Source organism: Arachis hypogaea, chromosome 6 (assembly GCF_003086295.3).
Source record: "Arachis hypogaea cultivar Tifrunner chromosome 6, arahy.Tifrunner.gnm2.J5K5, whole genome shotgun sequence".
Classification (NCBI taxonomy): Eukaryota; Viridiplantae; Streptophyta; class Magnoliopsida; order Fabales; family Fabaceae; genus Arachis; species Arachis hypogaea.
In genome coordinates, this window is record NC_092041.1 from 84119206 (window position 1) to 84133918 (window position 14713).

Here is a 14713-nt window from a genome sequence, read left to right on the forward strand (position 1 = left end):
TCCCCAATCTCCTCTCCCTTCTCTCACTCTGAGTGTCCCCAACATACCAAAATCCCTAATTCAAAGGTTCTTTGGAGAGCAGCGAAAGAATGAGCGCAGCGCTTGTTAGAGCACGGCAGCGGCGGAGGAAGGAGGCGGTGGAGCTGTGGTTGATGTGCATGGCTTCCCGAACTTCTCTGCTTCTCTCTTCTCTCTTCTCTCTCACTCTCAGTCTCACCGGCCAAAATGGCAAAATTTTCCAATCTATCTCACTCTTAGTCTCAGACGCCACCAGTCGTCTCTGTTGTCCCCGTCATCGGCCGCCTCTTTCTCGTCGTCAAAAATGCCTCTATCTCCGAGAAATCTCTCCTCTGTCTGTGTCGAGCACCTCTCTGTCCGAAGTGCGAACGTATCTGTGCCGTCGTGGGCTCTTCGCCGTCGCCCGTTAGTCCTTCAATCTTCGCCGTCCCTCAACATCTTCGTGGTCTTGTTTATTTTCACTGATTTCTTCTCTTTTTCACTTTAGTTTTTTATTTGTTTCCTCTGTTGTGTTTGTTAATTTTAGTTATTCTGATTTCTGAATTGCTTCACTTGTTTGTTGCTGATTTATTTGATTCTTAGTTGATGGTGCTATGATGCATTGCTTCACTACATTGTTTATGTTAAAAAATTTTCTGGTTTTGAGTTGTTTATGACTTTATGCTATCCTTCTGATTTTGAATTGTTTGAGTTTATGCTAATTTTTCTGATTTGGTGATTCTGCTTCTTGTTCTTTCTGATTCTGGGTTGATGTGCTGTGGTAGAGTATGAAATTTTTTGAAAATTTTGAGGTGAATATGCTTATTTTTTCTAAATTTTTATTTGTCATTTTTGTCTATTTTAAGTTTTGTTAGTTATAAAATATGATTGTTGAAGTAATTTGTTAATTTTTAACCATAGTTTTAAATTTTACTAACCTAAAATTTATTAAATTTAAATATTTAAAATTATATATTAAATTTTTAATAATTTTATTATATATTTAGTTAAATCAATTGAATTCTGGTTGAACTCTGATTGAACCTTTGAACCATTGAATCAATTACTCTACCGATTTATTAACCGGTCCAATTCTCACAACCTTGCCCATAATAGTAGATAAATAAATAATACATTGTATTGGTCTATTTCTAAAGAAATTAGTCATATCTTTAAAAGATTTTTTTCTATTTTAAATTTAAAAAGTCATCTTTTTTATAAAATAAAATAAAACTTTTGAAATACGTTTTTTTTTATTTAGGTTGAGTTTGCCGCACGTCCGACAAACCTCACTAATTTTGTAAAATTTGTTGCATTTTTGACAAATTTCTATACCATGTTTTCGGATAAACTTCATTTCGTCTCTTTCTCTAAATACCAGACTAAGTGAGAAAAAAAGTAAGCAATTATTATAAGAGTATAATAGTGTAGAGAAATGGTATTTCTTAATACATTAATTTAAAAAAAATTAGTTTAGTTTAATTTGGACAAACAATAAACATAACTTTTTTGAATATCTTCGGCAAAAATAATGATTATTATTGTCAGTAGCAATATTAAAAAAGTTATGTCTGTTATTTTTCTAATATTTAACTCTTTAAACTTTTTTTTAATCCAAATTAAACCAAATTAATTTTTTTAAAAATTAAAAGCATATGAGCGATTGAAAAGTATATATTTTTTCTAAATTTAAAATACAGACGCGGTTGAGGAGCATAGGAATTTAAAATTTACCAATGTAGGATGAACTTGCTTCCACAACAAAAATTAAATTTGAAAAATTAAAGTTTGAATAATTTTGTTATTTTATAATAGAAAAAAATTCCTATTTCTAAATATATTTTTCGTAATTTACTGAATTAGAAATAGCGAGGGAGGTTGTGAGTCGGAGTGGGAGTCCGCCAAGGTGAGCATCAACATCAGCTTAGCTCACAGCACTCCGTACGGACAATCTGACGCGTGTCTTCTCGTCCCCCTAACAACGCGGTTTCTTTCTCACCCCTCTCCTCTGTCCTCTCTCTCTCTTCCTCCCTCCCCAAAATACCCCTTGCCCCCTTCCCTATTTATCACCCTACTCTCCACTACTCTTCTCCTTCCTATCTCACTTCCCTCCCCTTCCCCCACACACACACCACAACACAACAAAACTCAACAAACATCCATAACCACCATGGCAAACAAATTCTACTTATTCCTTTGAGTAACCAGTAACCACCACTGCTTCTCTTTTCTTCTTTATTTTATTTATCACTTCATTTTCAGACAAATTCTCTTCTTTTTCTTTCGTATTTAATTCAACACGCACAAAAACTCTCTCTCAGTCTCACTATGGCGTCATCCGAGAATTTGATTGAGCCATGGGCCTTTCGCCCTGCTCTCGACACGTGGTTCGCCGATTACATAGCTCGCGACGCCGAAACCCTAACCAAGGCGCTTCAGAAATCCATCTCCGGCGACGACGTCCTCTCTCCCTTCATCGCATCTCCCAAGCCCGACGCTACCACTGCCGCTGCCTCCACGCCGACAGTCTCCGGCATCTCCGCCGGCTCCGATCAGGAATCTGCTCCCAAGCGCCGCGGATCGACGCTTCCACCGGCAACGGGGAGGGTTACTAAACGGAAGTCACGCGCGTCGAAGCGATCTCAGACGACGTTCATCACGGCAGACCCGGCGAACTTCCGGCAGATGGTGCAGCAGGTCACCGGCGTGAGGTTCGGCGGCGGAGCGGCGGCCGATATTGCAATGGCGCCGGTGCTGAAGCCGGAGCCTCAGAGACTTGTTTCCGGCGGCGGAGGGAGGTTTCCGGCCGGGGCAGCGTGCTTGCTGCCGACGCTGGACACGTCAGCGTTTTTGCTGGACCATCACCAGCAGCAAGTTGTGGGCCCGAACTCGGGTTCTACTGGGCCCGGTGTTTCTGTCCCAGGCCCACTGCCTTTCTCCCAGCCCATGGGATTGGTGGATGCTTCTCCTTCTCTTAGTTCTGCAGATTTTGACACCTTCTCGAGTTTCCCCACTCTGGAGTCCTGGAAAGTTATGTGAGAATTGAGATCAGACACTCCGCAATTTTCCTTTCCTTTCTCCTTTTTTTTGTTTTCCCTTTTTTGCCCCTCTTGTGGGTTCAGGATATGAAGGCGTAGCCAGGATCTGTTTGTAAATCTGGGGAAGGGGATAGATATGGATAATGGATGACTGTATTTTCCTTTTTAAAAAGAAAATCTTTTTTTTATGTATTTTCTGTCACATAGTTTCTTTATTGTTGTTAATGAGGGTGTATTGGAGATTTGGATGGTGAAAACTGGAAAATAGCTTTGTTTATTTAGCATAGTTAACCTAATCAATGCAATTACATGTTTATGTATTAAGTATTAACAATGTGGTGCCTTATTTATGGCGAAAATTGGCACTTGGCGTTTTAACACTCTCCCTTAGGGTTGTGTACTGAAATGGCTATTTAATTCTTTGCTTAAACTATAATGTGTCATGCAAGCTTCAATAAATGTAATTTGCACCTCAAAAGAATTTTAAGGGATTGACTCGAATATGCTGCGTGTCAACGTTGTTACTTGTCCAAATATTTTTGGTTATTGGGACCCCTGAATGCTCAGAGGAAGCTTCCTAACGGATCTGTGAAGTGTGAATGCAACTTTATGATTTTTTCCTTCTTATAGTCTTGTGGGTTTGGCTCAGTTTAGGTGACAAGGTTATATTCTCTTGTGATTTCAGTTTTCAGGTGCATTAAAGTGTGTCAACTGGTTTGGGCGGTTTAAATCTGTGTTCTATGCATATGGTTTCTCCTTCATTTAGTGGTTCCCATATAAGATGCAAAGGGCATGGAGGCGCGCTTTTATTAGTAGTTTAATTTAAAGTTTAGAATTTGCATATATAGTGCATAGTGTATAGTATACCATAATTTTTTCTTTTTTATCTTTCACTATCAATGGGGAGAGTGAGGCATTATTTGTAGGGCAACATTTGCCTTTTTGGGAGGATTTTTTTTTTTTTGCTATGTTTACACTTATATATTTGACAACCATGTCTATTTCTGTTATTAACATTGCCATAGCTTTCAAGTCACCGAACCCTTTAAGTCAATATCAAATTTATAAAACCAAAGCTTCTGAATCAAGCACCCAGTATAAATCCAATGTTTACTTGTTTGTGGTCACTCAAGAGTGACATCGCTGAGTCCCAGTAATTAAACCACTATATGCCTATAAGTTTTAGGGTTTTGCTTAGGGATTTTAGAAGCACAATAATTAAGGTTCTTAAACCAGAAAGCACTAAAAATTTACTAATTGTCAACGAAATTTTAAATCTATGACTTTATGTGTGTGTGTATATATATGTTATCATTATGTGAAATAGAAAAATTCATTTGAAATATAAATTATACTATATATATCTTATAAATAGTAATATCAATAGCAACATGATATATTTTAAATGAATATATGTATCACAGAAATACCCATTTTGTTGACGGTTTCTTCTTATGTATTCCATAACTTTGCATGAAGTTGGAAAAAATAATTTAAAGATTTATAGAAAAAGAATTAAAGTTGGACCAACTGGGGCATAAAGTCACGTCAGACTAGCAAAGCCATGCCGTTGAACAATTATACTAGAATGAAATTAATTCTTTGAATTTGATTAATTTTAAATTGGTTCAGCAAACATACCATGTGACCATGTGAGGCACTTCAATTAACGGGTTCTTCACCTTATATTCTTTAGGTTCTAGAGCGTTTTCCTTATTATACATGTTGATCTTTTATAATTCTCTTCTCAAGTCTAACCATAAAAATCCAAAACGACCAAGTCTCATGAGAAGCGTGAGCGCTTTGTTTTTTTAATTTAATTATTTATTTAAGACAAAGATATATTATTAAGTCTCTTATCAAACTACTTGTTATTAACTTAATTAATCAAAAGCATACATAGGGTTTACTCAAGTCAAAAGGATTAATTAATATAAGAATCAAATATCTAATTCTGTTAGGTGGGAGAGAGGCTGACTTGGGTCTTGAGATGTCCCTCAAACAATTTCTAATAAAATTACATTATTGCCAATAAATAATAAAGCCAAATAATTATTTCAGAATGCCAGGTGTTAGTCCACGAAAACTATAAAATTGCACAAAATATATACTTCATTTGGATAGGATATCTAGTCTGGATGATACTCGAAACATTTATTATTAATTATATTATAAATTATTTTGGTTCATAATTATAGTTAGTTTAAAAAAAAAAACAAAGGACATGATTGAGTAGTTTATTTTCTATTAAGAATTTCTTAAATCAATTAAGATAAAATATTGAATATGCATACATTCCTGTCCTAAAATAAAGAAAACAAAGTTTTATTTTCCCTTCACGTTTCTGCCTATGGATAACTTCTTCCCCAATGCATCATCACCTTTCTCTAACTTCTCATCACAACAAATATTTTTTCGCTGTGGAGAATGAAATAGGATGTTCAAGTCCTTCATCACAACCATGGATCTAATTAACATATAAAATTCCTTCAAAATGGATTAAAATAATTTACAAATTTTCCCGGAATTCAAAATGGCTTGAATATAAATAGCTATAAGAGATGAAAACTACTGAACAATCATAATTAATATTAATTTGATCTATTTATATTGTTTCAACTTCTTTTTTTCTCGGATAGCTAGGTACTAGCTAGTTCAATTAATATATGCTTTAGTTATAATTTGTTAACTAAAATTGGGGATCGTGGATTTTAGGATGGATAAGAGTGAATCTGAAAATTTTGTTGGAGGAGAAAATTGTTCTTATGGGAGTTGGAATTTGTTTATCAATTTCATGAGAGATTAAGGCCCGTAAAACTATCAAATGGTAGAAAGGATAATGTAGTGTAAAAATTTGATAATAAAAATATTGTTTTTTACTAACTCTTTTATGCAGATGTTGTAATCAAAGACTCTTTTGAAAGAGATTACGAGCTACAGTTTCACAAATTCAATTTGGAGAGGGCTGGTACTTCCGAAAATTGAACTTTTTGGTTGGTTTAATTTGTTCTAATCGACAGGATGAATACGAAAGAGAAGTTGAGTAGATTAGGCGTAATTCATCAGAGTAACAATATACTTGTCTTGTGTAAAAAAATATAGAATTTGTTCATCATTCGTTTCTTTTCTGTGAGTTTACGTGGCATGTATAGTGCGGTTGGTTGAGGTGTTTTGAGAGACTATGGGTCATCTCAGGAACCATGAAAGGAATATTTAAGAGTTGGACAGGAATGCATAATAGAAAAGAGGAGCAGAAGATGTTGCTGATTGAATTTTTTGCAGTAATTTGAAATATTTGGGTGGAACGTAATGACAGAATTTTTAACAATAAAGAAGAAAGTATTGAAAAAATACAACAAATAACATTTTTGATCTACAAAGAGTGGTCTGGCATCGATTTTTTTAGTTGTTGATGGCAATGTCCGAGATGATAGAAAATTGATATTCATTGTGTTTGGTTTTATTGTTTGAATCTTTGTTTGTTACTCCACTTAATGTGTTGAACTTTCTTTGTTTCAAAAAAAAAATTATAATTTTTTAAGGTAACAACTAAATATATTAAATAGAGGAGTGCCAAAGGCCAGTAACTTTTGTGATTTATAACCATCAAATAGTCATCAATGATGATTTTAATAGTGTAAATTGGTGTGAGATTTCATCTAATGATTCACTTTTCTTTGCTAGTTATATGCTGGTCAGAATTTAAAAAAGTTACTGACTTCTTAAACTTTTCCTATTAAATATATTTAATATAATACGATGATAATATAATGCTTATATTTTTATCATTAATAATATTGTTAGAAATTTTGTGAATTGTTTAATCAATTTTTTAAAAAATAGTTCTCAAAAATAGTTCTAGCTTTTGTATCATCTTGTAAATAAAGTTTTTTAAAATATTTTACTATTATTTCTCATGTAATTTTTCCATAATTAACATAAGTATTACATCCAAGTATTAAATATAAATTAATTCACCCAATAATAAATGCGATGTTAATCTTGTAGAAAACATATCCACCTAACATATAATTTTACTTAAATAAATCCAAAAAATAGCATTTATATATGATATATGCATGGAAGTGGAACATTTTTTATGAAGTGTGTAGTACTGGCGTTAACTACTGGAAATTTTTGAAAACCCTTCAAAGACGAATAATAATTGCGATGTAGGGAAGGAAGCAAGGTCCAATGAAAGAAAAAAGTGATGACGAAAGCAATAACGTAAGATTTGAAAGCTACATGTGGATGAGAAAGCAGAAGCAGATGCGTTTGTGTCCCACAGCTAAGCCAACTTTATCACTTTAATACCCAAAACAAAATTGTTTTTCGTTCCAATCTGGCGTGGGAGATGAGAAAGATTAGAAAGCGACTCAAGTTAAGAAAATCAATTTTTTACACTTTTAAATATATTTAATAAATGTATATTTTAAAATGAGTAATTCATCATTTTTACTTTTTTTTTTATATAAAATTTTAGTTCTTATAAATAAAAATAAATAATTATAATTATTTTTAGATGACAAAAATTAAATGTATTTTAAGAAAATATAAAATGACATCTAACAATTTGCATATAATTAATTTGAATTAATTGAGTGATTAATTTATTAGTTCGTTTAAATAAATATTGAGATTCAAATTTTATTTTGTATATACTGTAATTAATTTATTATTATCAAATCATTCTATAGAATTTTAATTTACAACGAATTTGTCTAATTTTGAAACAAAAGATACCGTTAAAAAATATGAAAAAATTTAGGAAATCAATAATTTTTTATATTTTATGACCAGTATTTAATCATAAAAAAAGTGAATAATCTCTATTATTAAATGTAATTTCACACTATTAAAAATATTATTAATAACTAATTGATAGTTACAAAACACAAATTACTGTGTAACACTTCTAAAAAAAATTGCATGACATATATGAAGGATAAAGCTGTAGCTAACAACACCCTTCATACGATATTCCTTTTCTTTTCGGTTGTTTCCCAAATTTTTTGCACTAATCATGCCAATTTCTTTTTTAGATCGAGGTCAATTGAAGATTAGTAGCGTTTAGAAGTGAAAAGTTACGTAGATAACATATTATATTATATTATTATTAGAAATTCTACTCCTATGTTGTGTATCAATCAATAATTTGGCCTAATCTATTCGTCATGACTGTATAGCTTGTTAATTCCGGTCCTATATTGTAATCATACTTATGTTTAAATTGTTATATTGATAGCGGATGACAACATCATATTTGACCGTCAAAAATGAATGGAAACAATGAGGAGCTACTACAAATTAAAATAGCTAGGGAGCTTCTTCCGAAAAATAAAATTTTATAAGAAAATAAAGAAATATGAGGCTGTTTTTTGCCACGGATTCGTTATTTTTATTTTTGTGTGAGAATATCATTAACTGTCATAAAAATATTTATAAAAAATTCTATTTTTTATTTTTGAAAACATTTATAATTAGACATTTTTTTCTTTAATTTTTTAATTTTTAAACTTTTTTTTCTTTCCTTCTAAACATTCTTTTCAAATTCAAAGAATAAAAAATTTTTACTAATAAGATTTTTTCTTACACTCAGCCAGAATTATCATGGTTGCTTTTATAGTCGTTGCCACCACTTAAACTCCGGATCGCTGCCGCAGCTGTGTTCATTTCCATCTTTATCTTGTCTTTTTTCGATGTCGATCTCACTCTGCTAGAAATGTCGCTGTTTTTACTGTCATTACCGCTGCAACATGCTTTTGTCGCCGCCGCCGCTAAACTCAGGTCTACCATTTCATTGTTTTTGTCGCTTGTTTGTTCCTCTTTCTCACTATCGACTTTGATTTCAGTCCTTCTCCCTCCATCTCTGCCATTTTATTTTTATTTTTATTTTTATTTGTTTTATTTCTATTTTTATGAAATTTTTATGTGAACTTAGATGTTCTTGTTATCGTAGAATTACACAATAAATTCGAGACTTTATGCAAGTTTGTAAATTTCTGAATGTTTCAAATTGTGACTGTTATTGCACTATATCCTGGAGGGAACAACCATATTTCATCGAAGGAACTTCTAAAAGGTACTGTCATCCTATTAATTTAGTTCTAATGACCGTTTTGTCAACTACCTTTTTTCTCAAAGTATCTACAAATGCATCTATCTCTGTCTTTTTGTATCTTTTTTCTCTTTTCGTTATTTCAGGTATCTTTACATTGTCAGCGAAAGAACCTCTTAAGAAATTGTTTGTTTGTAAATTGTAACACCTCTTTTATCCATTCGTGGCCTAATCTTTATAAAGTCATTTTTCAGAATATGCCTTTTGAGAAGTGTGCAAATATGCAATTTTCATTGGCAATAAATTTATTTATGAGTTTAATAATTTTACTTGAATGTTATTTTGATTTCAAAAGAATTTTATACTAAACCAGTTTTCAAAAAGAAGTTTCAAAATGAATTAGGAGTCCTTGATTTTTCTTGAATGATTGAATTTCATTGTTGATATTTTATTGGTAGAAATTATTTTAATTCCTAACTGAATAAGGTTCCTATTTTTCTCATGTTTGAAATTTAACCTCTATTGTGGAAGTAAGACAATGATTGTGAAGAACTAAAATATAATTCATGGTGTATGACATAGTACTGTTGGCGTCATTTGATCAATGTAGTTAGGGGTGGCAATAGGTAGGGTAGGATCGGGTTTGGAGTCAATCCTATCCTTACCCGCGAGTTGAGATTTCTATATAAACTCAACCCTATCTTATCTGTGGGTTGAGAATATTCCAATCCTAACCCTACCCGTTCTTAACCCGCGGGTACCCAACATTATCTGCGGGTTACAAAAAAGATGCAAAATTATTATATAACTTGATGATAATTTAAAATAAAACTAACTTTTATGTAAAAAAAAGTATTAAATTATTAATTAATGATCTTCTTGTAGTTGCTAAGAATCTTTTGTATTTAGTGAGAAGTCTTTGATTCAACATCTACTTGAAACATATTTTTTATATAAGTATATAGCACATACATATATAGGATACGTGTTGATAGGGTAGGGTCGAGGTTCAACCCGCACCCTACCCGACCTGCACGAGAACCCTACCCGCACCCTACCCTACCCGCTGCGAATCGGGTTGACAACCCTACCCAACCAAGTGGATTATAAACCCCATTTGTAGGGTTTATCTTGTGCTTGATTTAGGGAATTTTATAACCTTTTACCCACATTTATCCAATGAAATAGCATGGTTTTATAACTTCTCCTTTAATTATGCTTAAGAGTGAAAACATGCTTTTTAGGTCTTAAAATAGCTAAATTTAATTCACCTTGATTCCATTAGATGCCTTGATATGTTTGTTAAGTGATTTCAGATTTAGGAGGCAAGGATTGGATCAAGGGAATGAAGGAAAAACATGTAGAAATGGAGAACTCATGAAGAAATGAAGGAATCACAAAAGCTGTCAAGCCGACCTCTTCGCGCTTAATCGATCATAACTTGAGCTACAGAGGTTCAAATGATGCAGTTTCAGTTGCGTTGGAAAGCTAACATCCGGGGCTTCAAAATAATATAAGATTTGTCATGGTTTCATTGCACATAAGGGCGTGCACGTGCACGGTATGCGGACGCGTCGATGGTGGCACATGATCCACTTAATACAACTCGTGGCCAGCGATTTTAGAAGCCTTGTGGGCCCAATCCAACTCATTCCTGATGCTATTTAAGCCAAGGATTGAAGAGGGATGACACACTTAGTTACCATTAGTTTAGTTTAGCTTAGTTTTGGAGGAAAAGTTAGTTTTAGAAAGAGAAGCTCTCACTTCTCTCTAGGGTTAGGACTAGGTTTAGATCTAGATTTACTTCTTCTTCTCTCTTAATTTTCCTCTTTCATCCTAAATTGTTCTCTTGTAGTTGTAGAATTCTTCTTCTCTTGTAATTCCTTATATTGTTAGTTGTAGTTTATGAACTTCCTTTTGTAGATCTACATTTCTTCTTCAATACAATTGGTAAGTTCTTTGTTGTTTCATAATTGTTTGATTTCCTATTGTTGATCTCTTACTTTTGTAGTTGTAGATCTCTCTTTAATTCTTGCAATTCATGTTGTTTACTTTTATTGCCTTTTATGTGTTTGATGAAATGTCTCTTCTATTTATGAGTTAGATTTTGTTCCTCTTGGCTTAGGTAGAGTGATTAGTGACACTTGAGTTATCAACCTCTTTTGTTGATTGATAATTAGAGATTGATAATTGATTTGAATGCCTCTAAAGCTAGTCTTTCTTTTAGGAGTTGATTAGGACTTGAGGAATCAAATTGATTCATCCACTTGACTTTTCTCCATGGTTAGAGGTTAACTAGGTGGGAGCAATAAACAATTCTCATCACAATTGATGAGGATAACTAGGATGAGATTTCTAGTTCTTATACCTTGCCAAGAGCTTTGTTAGTTGTTAGTTTATTTTTTGTCATTTATATTTCTTGTCTAAAATCTCAAAAACCCCAAAAGATAACTCATAACCAATAACAAGACACTTTATTGCAATTCCTAGGGAGAACGACCCGAGGTTCAATACTTTGGTTTATAAATTTAGGGGTTTGTACATGTGACAACCAAATTTTTTTATTGGGAGGATTGTTTGTTGGTTTAGAACTATACTTGCAACGAAGATTTCATTCAATTGAGAAAATTCTATACCATCAAAGAAATCACTCGTCAGTAGAGTCGGATTGGGTACCTGCAGGTAGGATGCATGTTGTCACCCCTAAATGTAGTTGATCCCACCTATTTGGATAATGGTAGTTGTTGTTAGTAGATTGTGTTCTGTTGATTGAAATTTGGTTAGTAATCATGGTTTGTTTTGCTTCAATTTGATAAATTTAAGATTTATAACAAATAATCTTGAACAAAGATATCAAACTCTAGAGTTCATTTGAAGTCATGAAGCGTAGATAAAATTGAATTGTGAAATATAACTTGCAAATTCAATTTAGGGACTTCATAAACTCGAGAGTTCAATATCTTTGATGGAGATATGAAAAAGTCTACTTATCTTAATGTCTGGTTAGTTCGTTAAGATTTGAATTGAGAGTTTAGCATGGAATGAGTGATGAATTAGGTGTAAGTAGATTAGGTCTTGTTCTTATTCTATATCTTATGATATAAATCATTATACTTTAATAGAAAAAAGAGATTGGCTGAGATCAAGGAAGCAGCTAAAGTTTTGAGGTTTGGATTTGTGGTTCCCATTTCAGGATCTAGTTTCTTTCTAGAGGTTTCACAGGCTCCCTCTAATGTTTGGATAGTTGTCATTGTTTACAAAGATATGTATGCTACATGACATTTCTATTTCTATGTTCAAATTCTAGAAAATGTTTCTAAACACCACACGTCCCCATATAATATCTATAAATTATTTGGGTGATCCAAATTTGTTTAATCTTATTGTTATGCTTTTTGTGCTGATTGCTGAAATCTATTATACTTTTATTTTTTTATAGCATTACTAAATGTGAGATTTTGATGCAATTTATTGAAGAACTGGTCACGTCCTGCAACAAAATTTGTCAAGATAAATATCAACTGACTACATTTCTAACTATCCAGATCGAAATCTTTCCACTGTATTGGTATACAACAATGGAGCAATCAAGAAAAATTATGTTGGCTTGCATAGTTTTGGACGAGGATGCACTCCTGAAGGAATTTGATTGATTTTATCTCATGATGTCTTTTGTAAAATTTGTTTGTTTAAATTTCAGAAATATTTAAATTTTTTGATTGATTTTATCTTATAATGTCTTTTGTAAAATTTGTTAGTTTAAATTTCAGAAATATTTAAATTTTAGAAACGTGATATTGAATGCATATTTATTTTCTTTCTCCTTTCTTTTTTAGTTGAAACTCGTATATATTATTGTGCTTTTGTTGTAATTCTTTATTTTTTATAGCATTTTCGTTCTGGCACATAACCTTGTCTATGCTACTGTAACTTGTTATTTGTCTTGCATTTAAAAATTATATCAGGCTCCAAAAGTTTCTTTAAAAAACCCATTAGTAGTGTTAGTGTCTCCAACCACAAATTTGTGAGATATCCAATGCCTTGTGTGTTCAGATAACAAGACTAAAGTATGCCAGAAAAACATAGCACATGTGGTGATGATATTGATGGAAAAAAATGTCGATAAATATTTTCACAAAAATAATTACGTTGTAAGTATATATCTAAACTAACAAATTATCCTCAATCAAATTTAATTTGTTTGTCACAATGCAAACCCAATAAAAATAAACCAAAGTATTTAAATCTCGAGTCGTCTCTTAAGAAATTATAGGGAAGTCTTTTACTACTGGTTATGGAAAAATATCTTTTTGGATTTTTTGAAATAAGGAACAAGAAAGTAAAATGGCAAGAAGATAAATTAATAATTAAATAAGCTCTTAGCAAGAAAAGAAAATTAGAAGTCCTATCCTAATTATCATTATCAATTGTGATGGTAGTTGCCTTTTACTTTCACTTAGTTAACCTCTAACAATGAAGGTAAGTCAAGTGAGTGAATCAACTTGAGTCCACAAGTCCTAGTCAACTCCTAAGGAAAGACTAGAGTTACTGGCATACAAATCAATTAGCAATTATCAATTACCAACCAACAAAAGACCTTTGATAACTCAAGAGTCTCCAAATTACTCAATCCAAGTTAAGAACACCAAAAATCTAATTTAAAACGCAACCAAATATTTTATCAAACACTTGGAAGGCGCAAAATAAAAACGTATAAAATTAACAAGGAATATTAAATCTAAGCAACCAATTGCAAACATCAATGACTAAAATAAAAATAGAGGAATTAACAAAATAAAAATAAAGGAACATAAATTACACTAATGAAAATTGAGAGTAACATATGAACTCATAAACTAAATTAGCAAGATGAAGGAATCAACGAGAGGAGTAGATAAATTAAAGTAATAGAACAATTAAAGTAGAAGAAACCTAAATTGAAGTAAGGTTGAATTCTGAAATTGACAAGAAATAAACCTAAACTAAGAGAAATCCTAAAACCTAGAGAGAGAGAGAGAGAGAGAGAGAGAGAGAGAGAGAGACTTCTCTAGAAAACTACATTTAAAACCTAAAATTATGTGAATGAGAAGTGAATGATCGATTCCCCCACTATGCTGCCTCTAATATGTGTTTTCGGGTTTGGAACTGGGCCAAAAACAGCCCAAAAATCGCCCCAGCGATTTTTGATTCGTCCAATATATGGCTCCGTCACGCATACGCGTCGTCCACGCGTACGCGTCACTTGTCTGCCGCACTATCCACGCGTACGCATTTCCTAACAGCAAGGCAACTATAGCAAATTTCATATCATTTCGAAGCCCCGGATGTTAGCTTTCTAACGCAACTGGAACCACCTTATTTGGACCTCTGTAACTCAAGTTATGATCGATTTAATACGAAGAGTTCAGGCTTGACAGCTTTGCAATTCCTTCAATTTCTTGTATTCCTTCCACTTTTGCATGCTTCCTTCAAGTTGTGGCTATAAACTAGGGTTTGAACTTAAACCCTTTAATTAAATTAAGTGACCAAGGAGTTGGCAGTTAATTGAGTTAGAGGAGGATTCAATTACCAAGGAATTGGAATCTAATCACTTAAAGTTGCTATGGATTAAATCCTTGCA

The 14713-nt window shown here is 32.7% G+C and overlaps 1 protein-coding gene across 1 annotated transcript; it reads left to right on the top strand.

Moving 5' to 3' along the window:
• The first annotated feature begins 1872 nt into the window (after positions 1-1872).
• Positions 1873-3366, top strand: LOC112696791 (calmodulin-binding protein 25). Its single transcript, XM_025749659.3, has one exon. It carries the CDS (start codon positions 2326-2328, stop codon positions 3034-3036), a length of 711 nt encoding a protein of 236 aa, XP_025605444.1. The 5' UTR covers positions 1873-2325; the 3' UTR covers positions 3037-3366.
• The last annotated feature ends 11347 nt before the right edge of the window (positions 3367-14713 follow it).

What these genes read in the sequence shown, in the direction of transcription:
- LOC112696791 (XM_025749659.3), top strand. Translation starts at nt 2,326, where the DNA reads ATGGCGTCATCCGAGAATTTGATTGAGCCATGGGCCTTTCGCCCTGCT.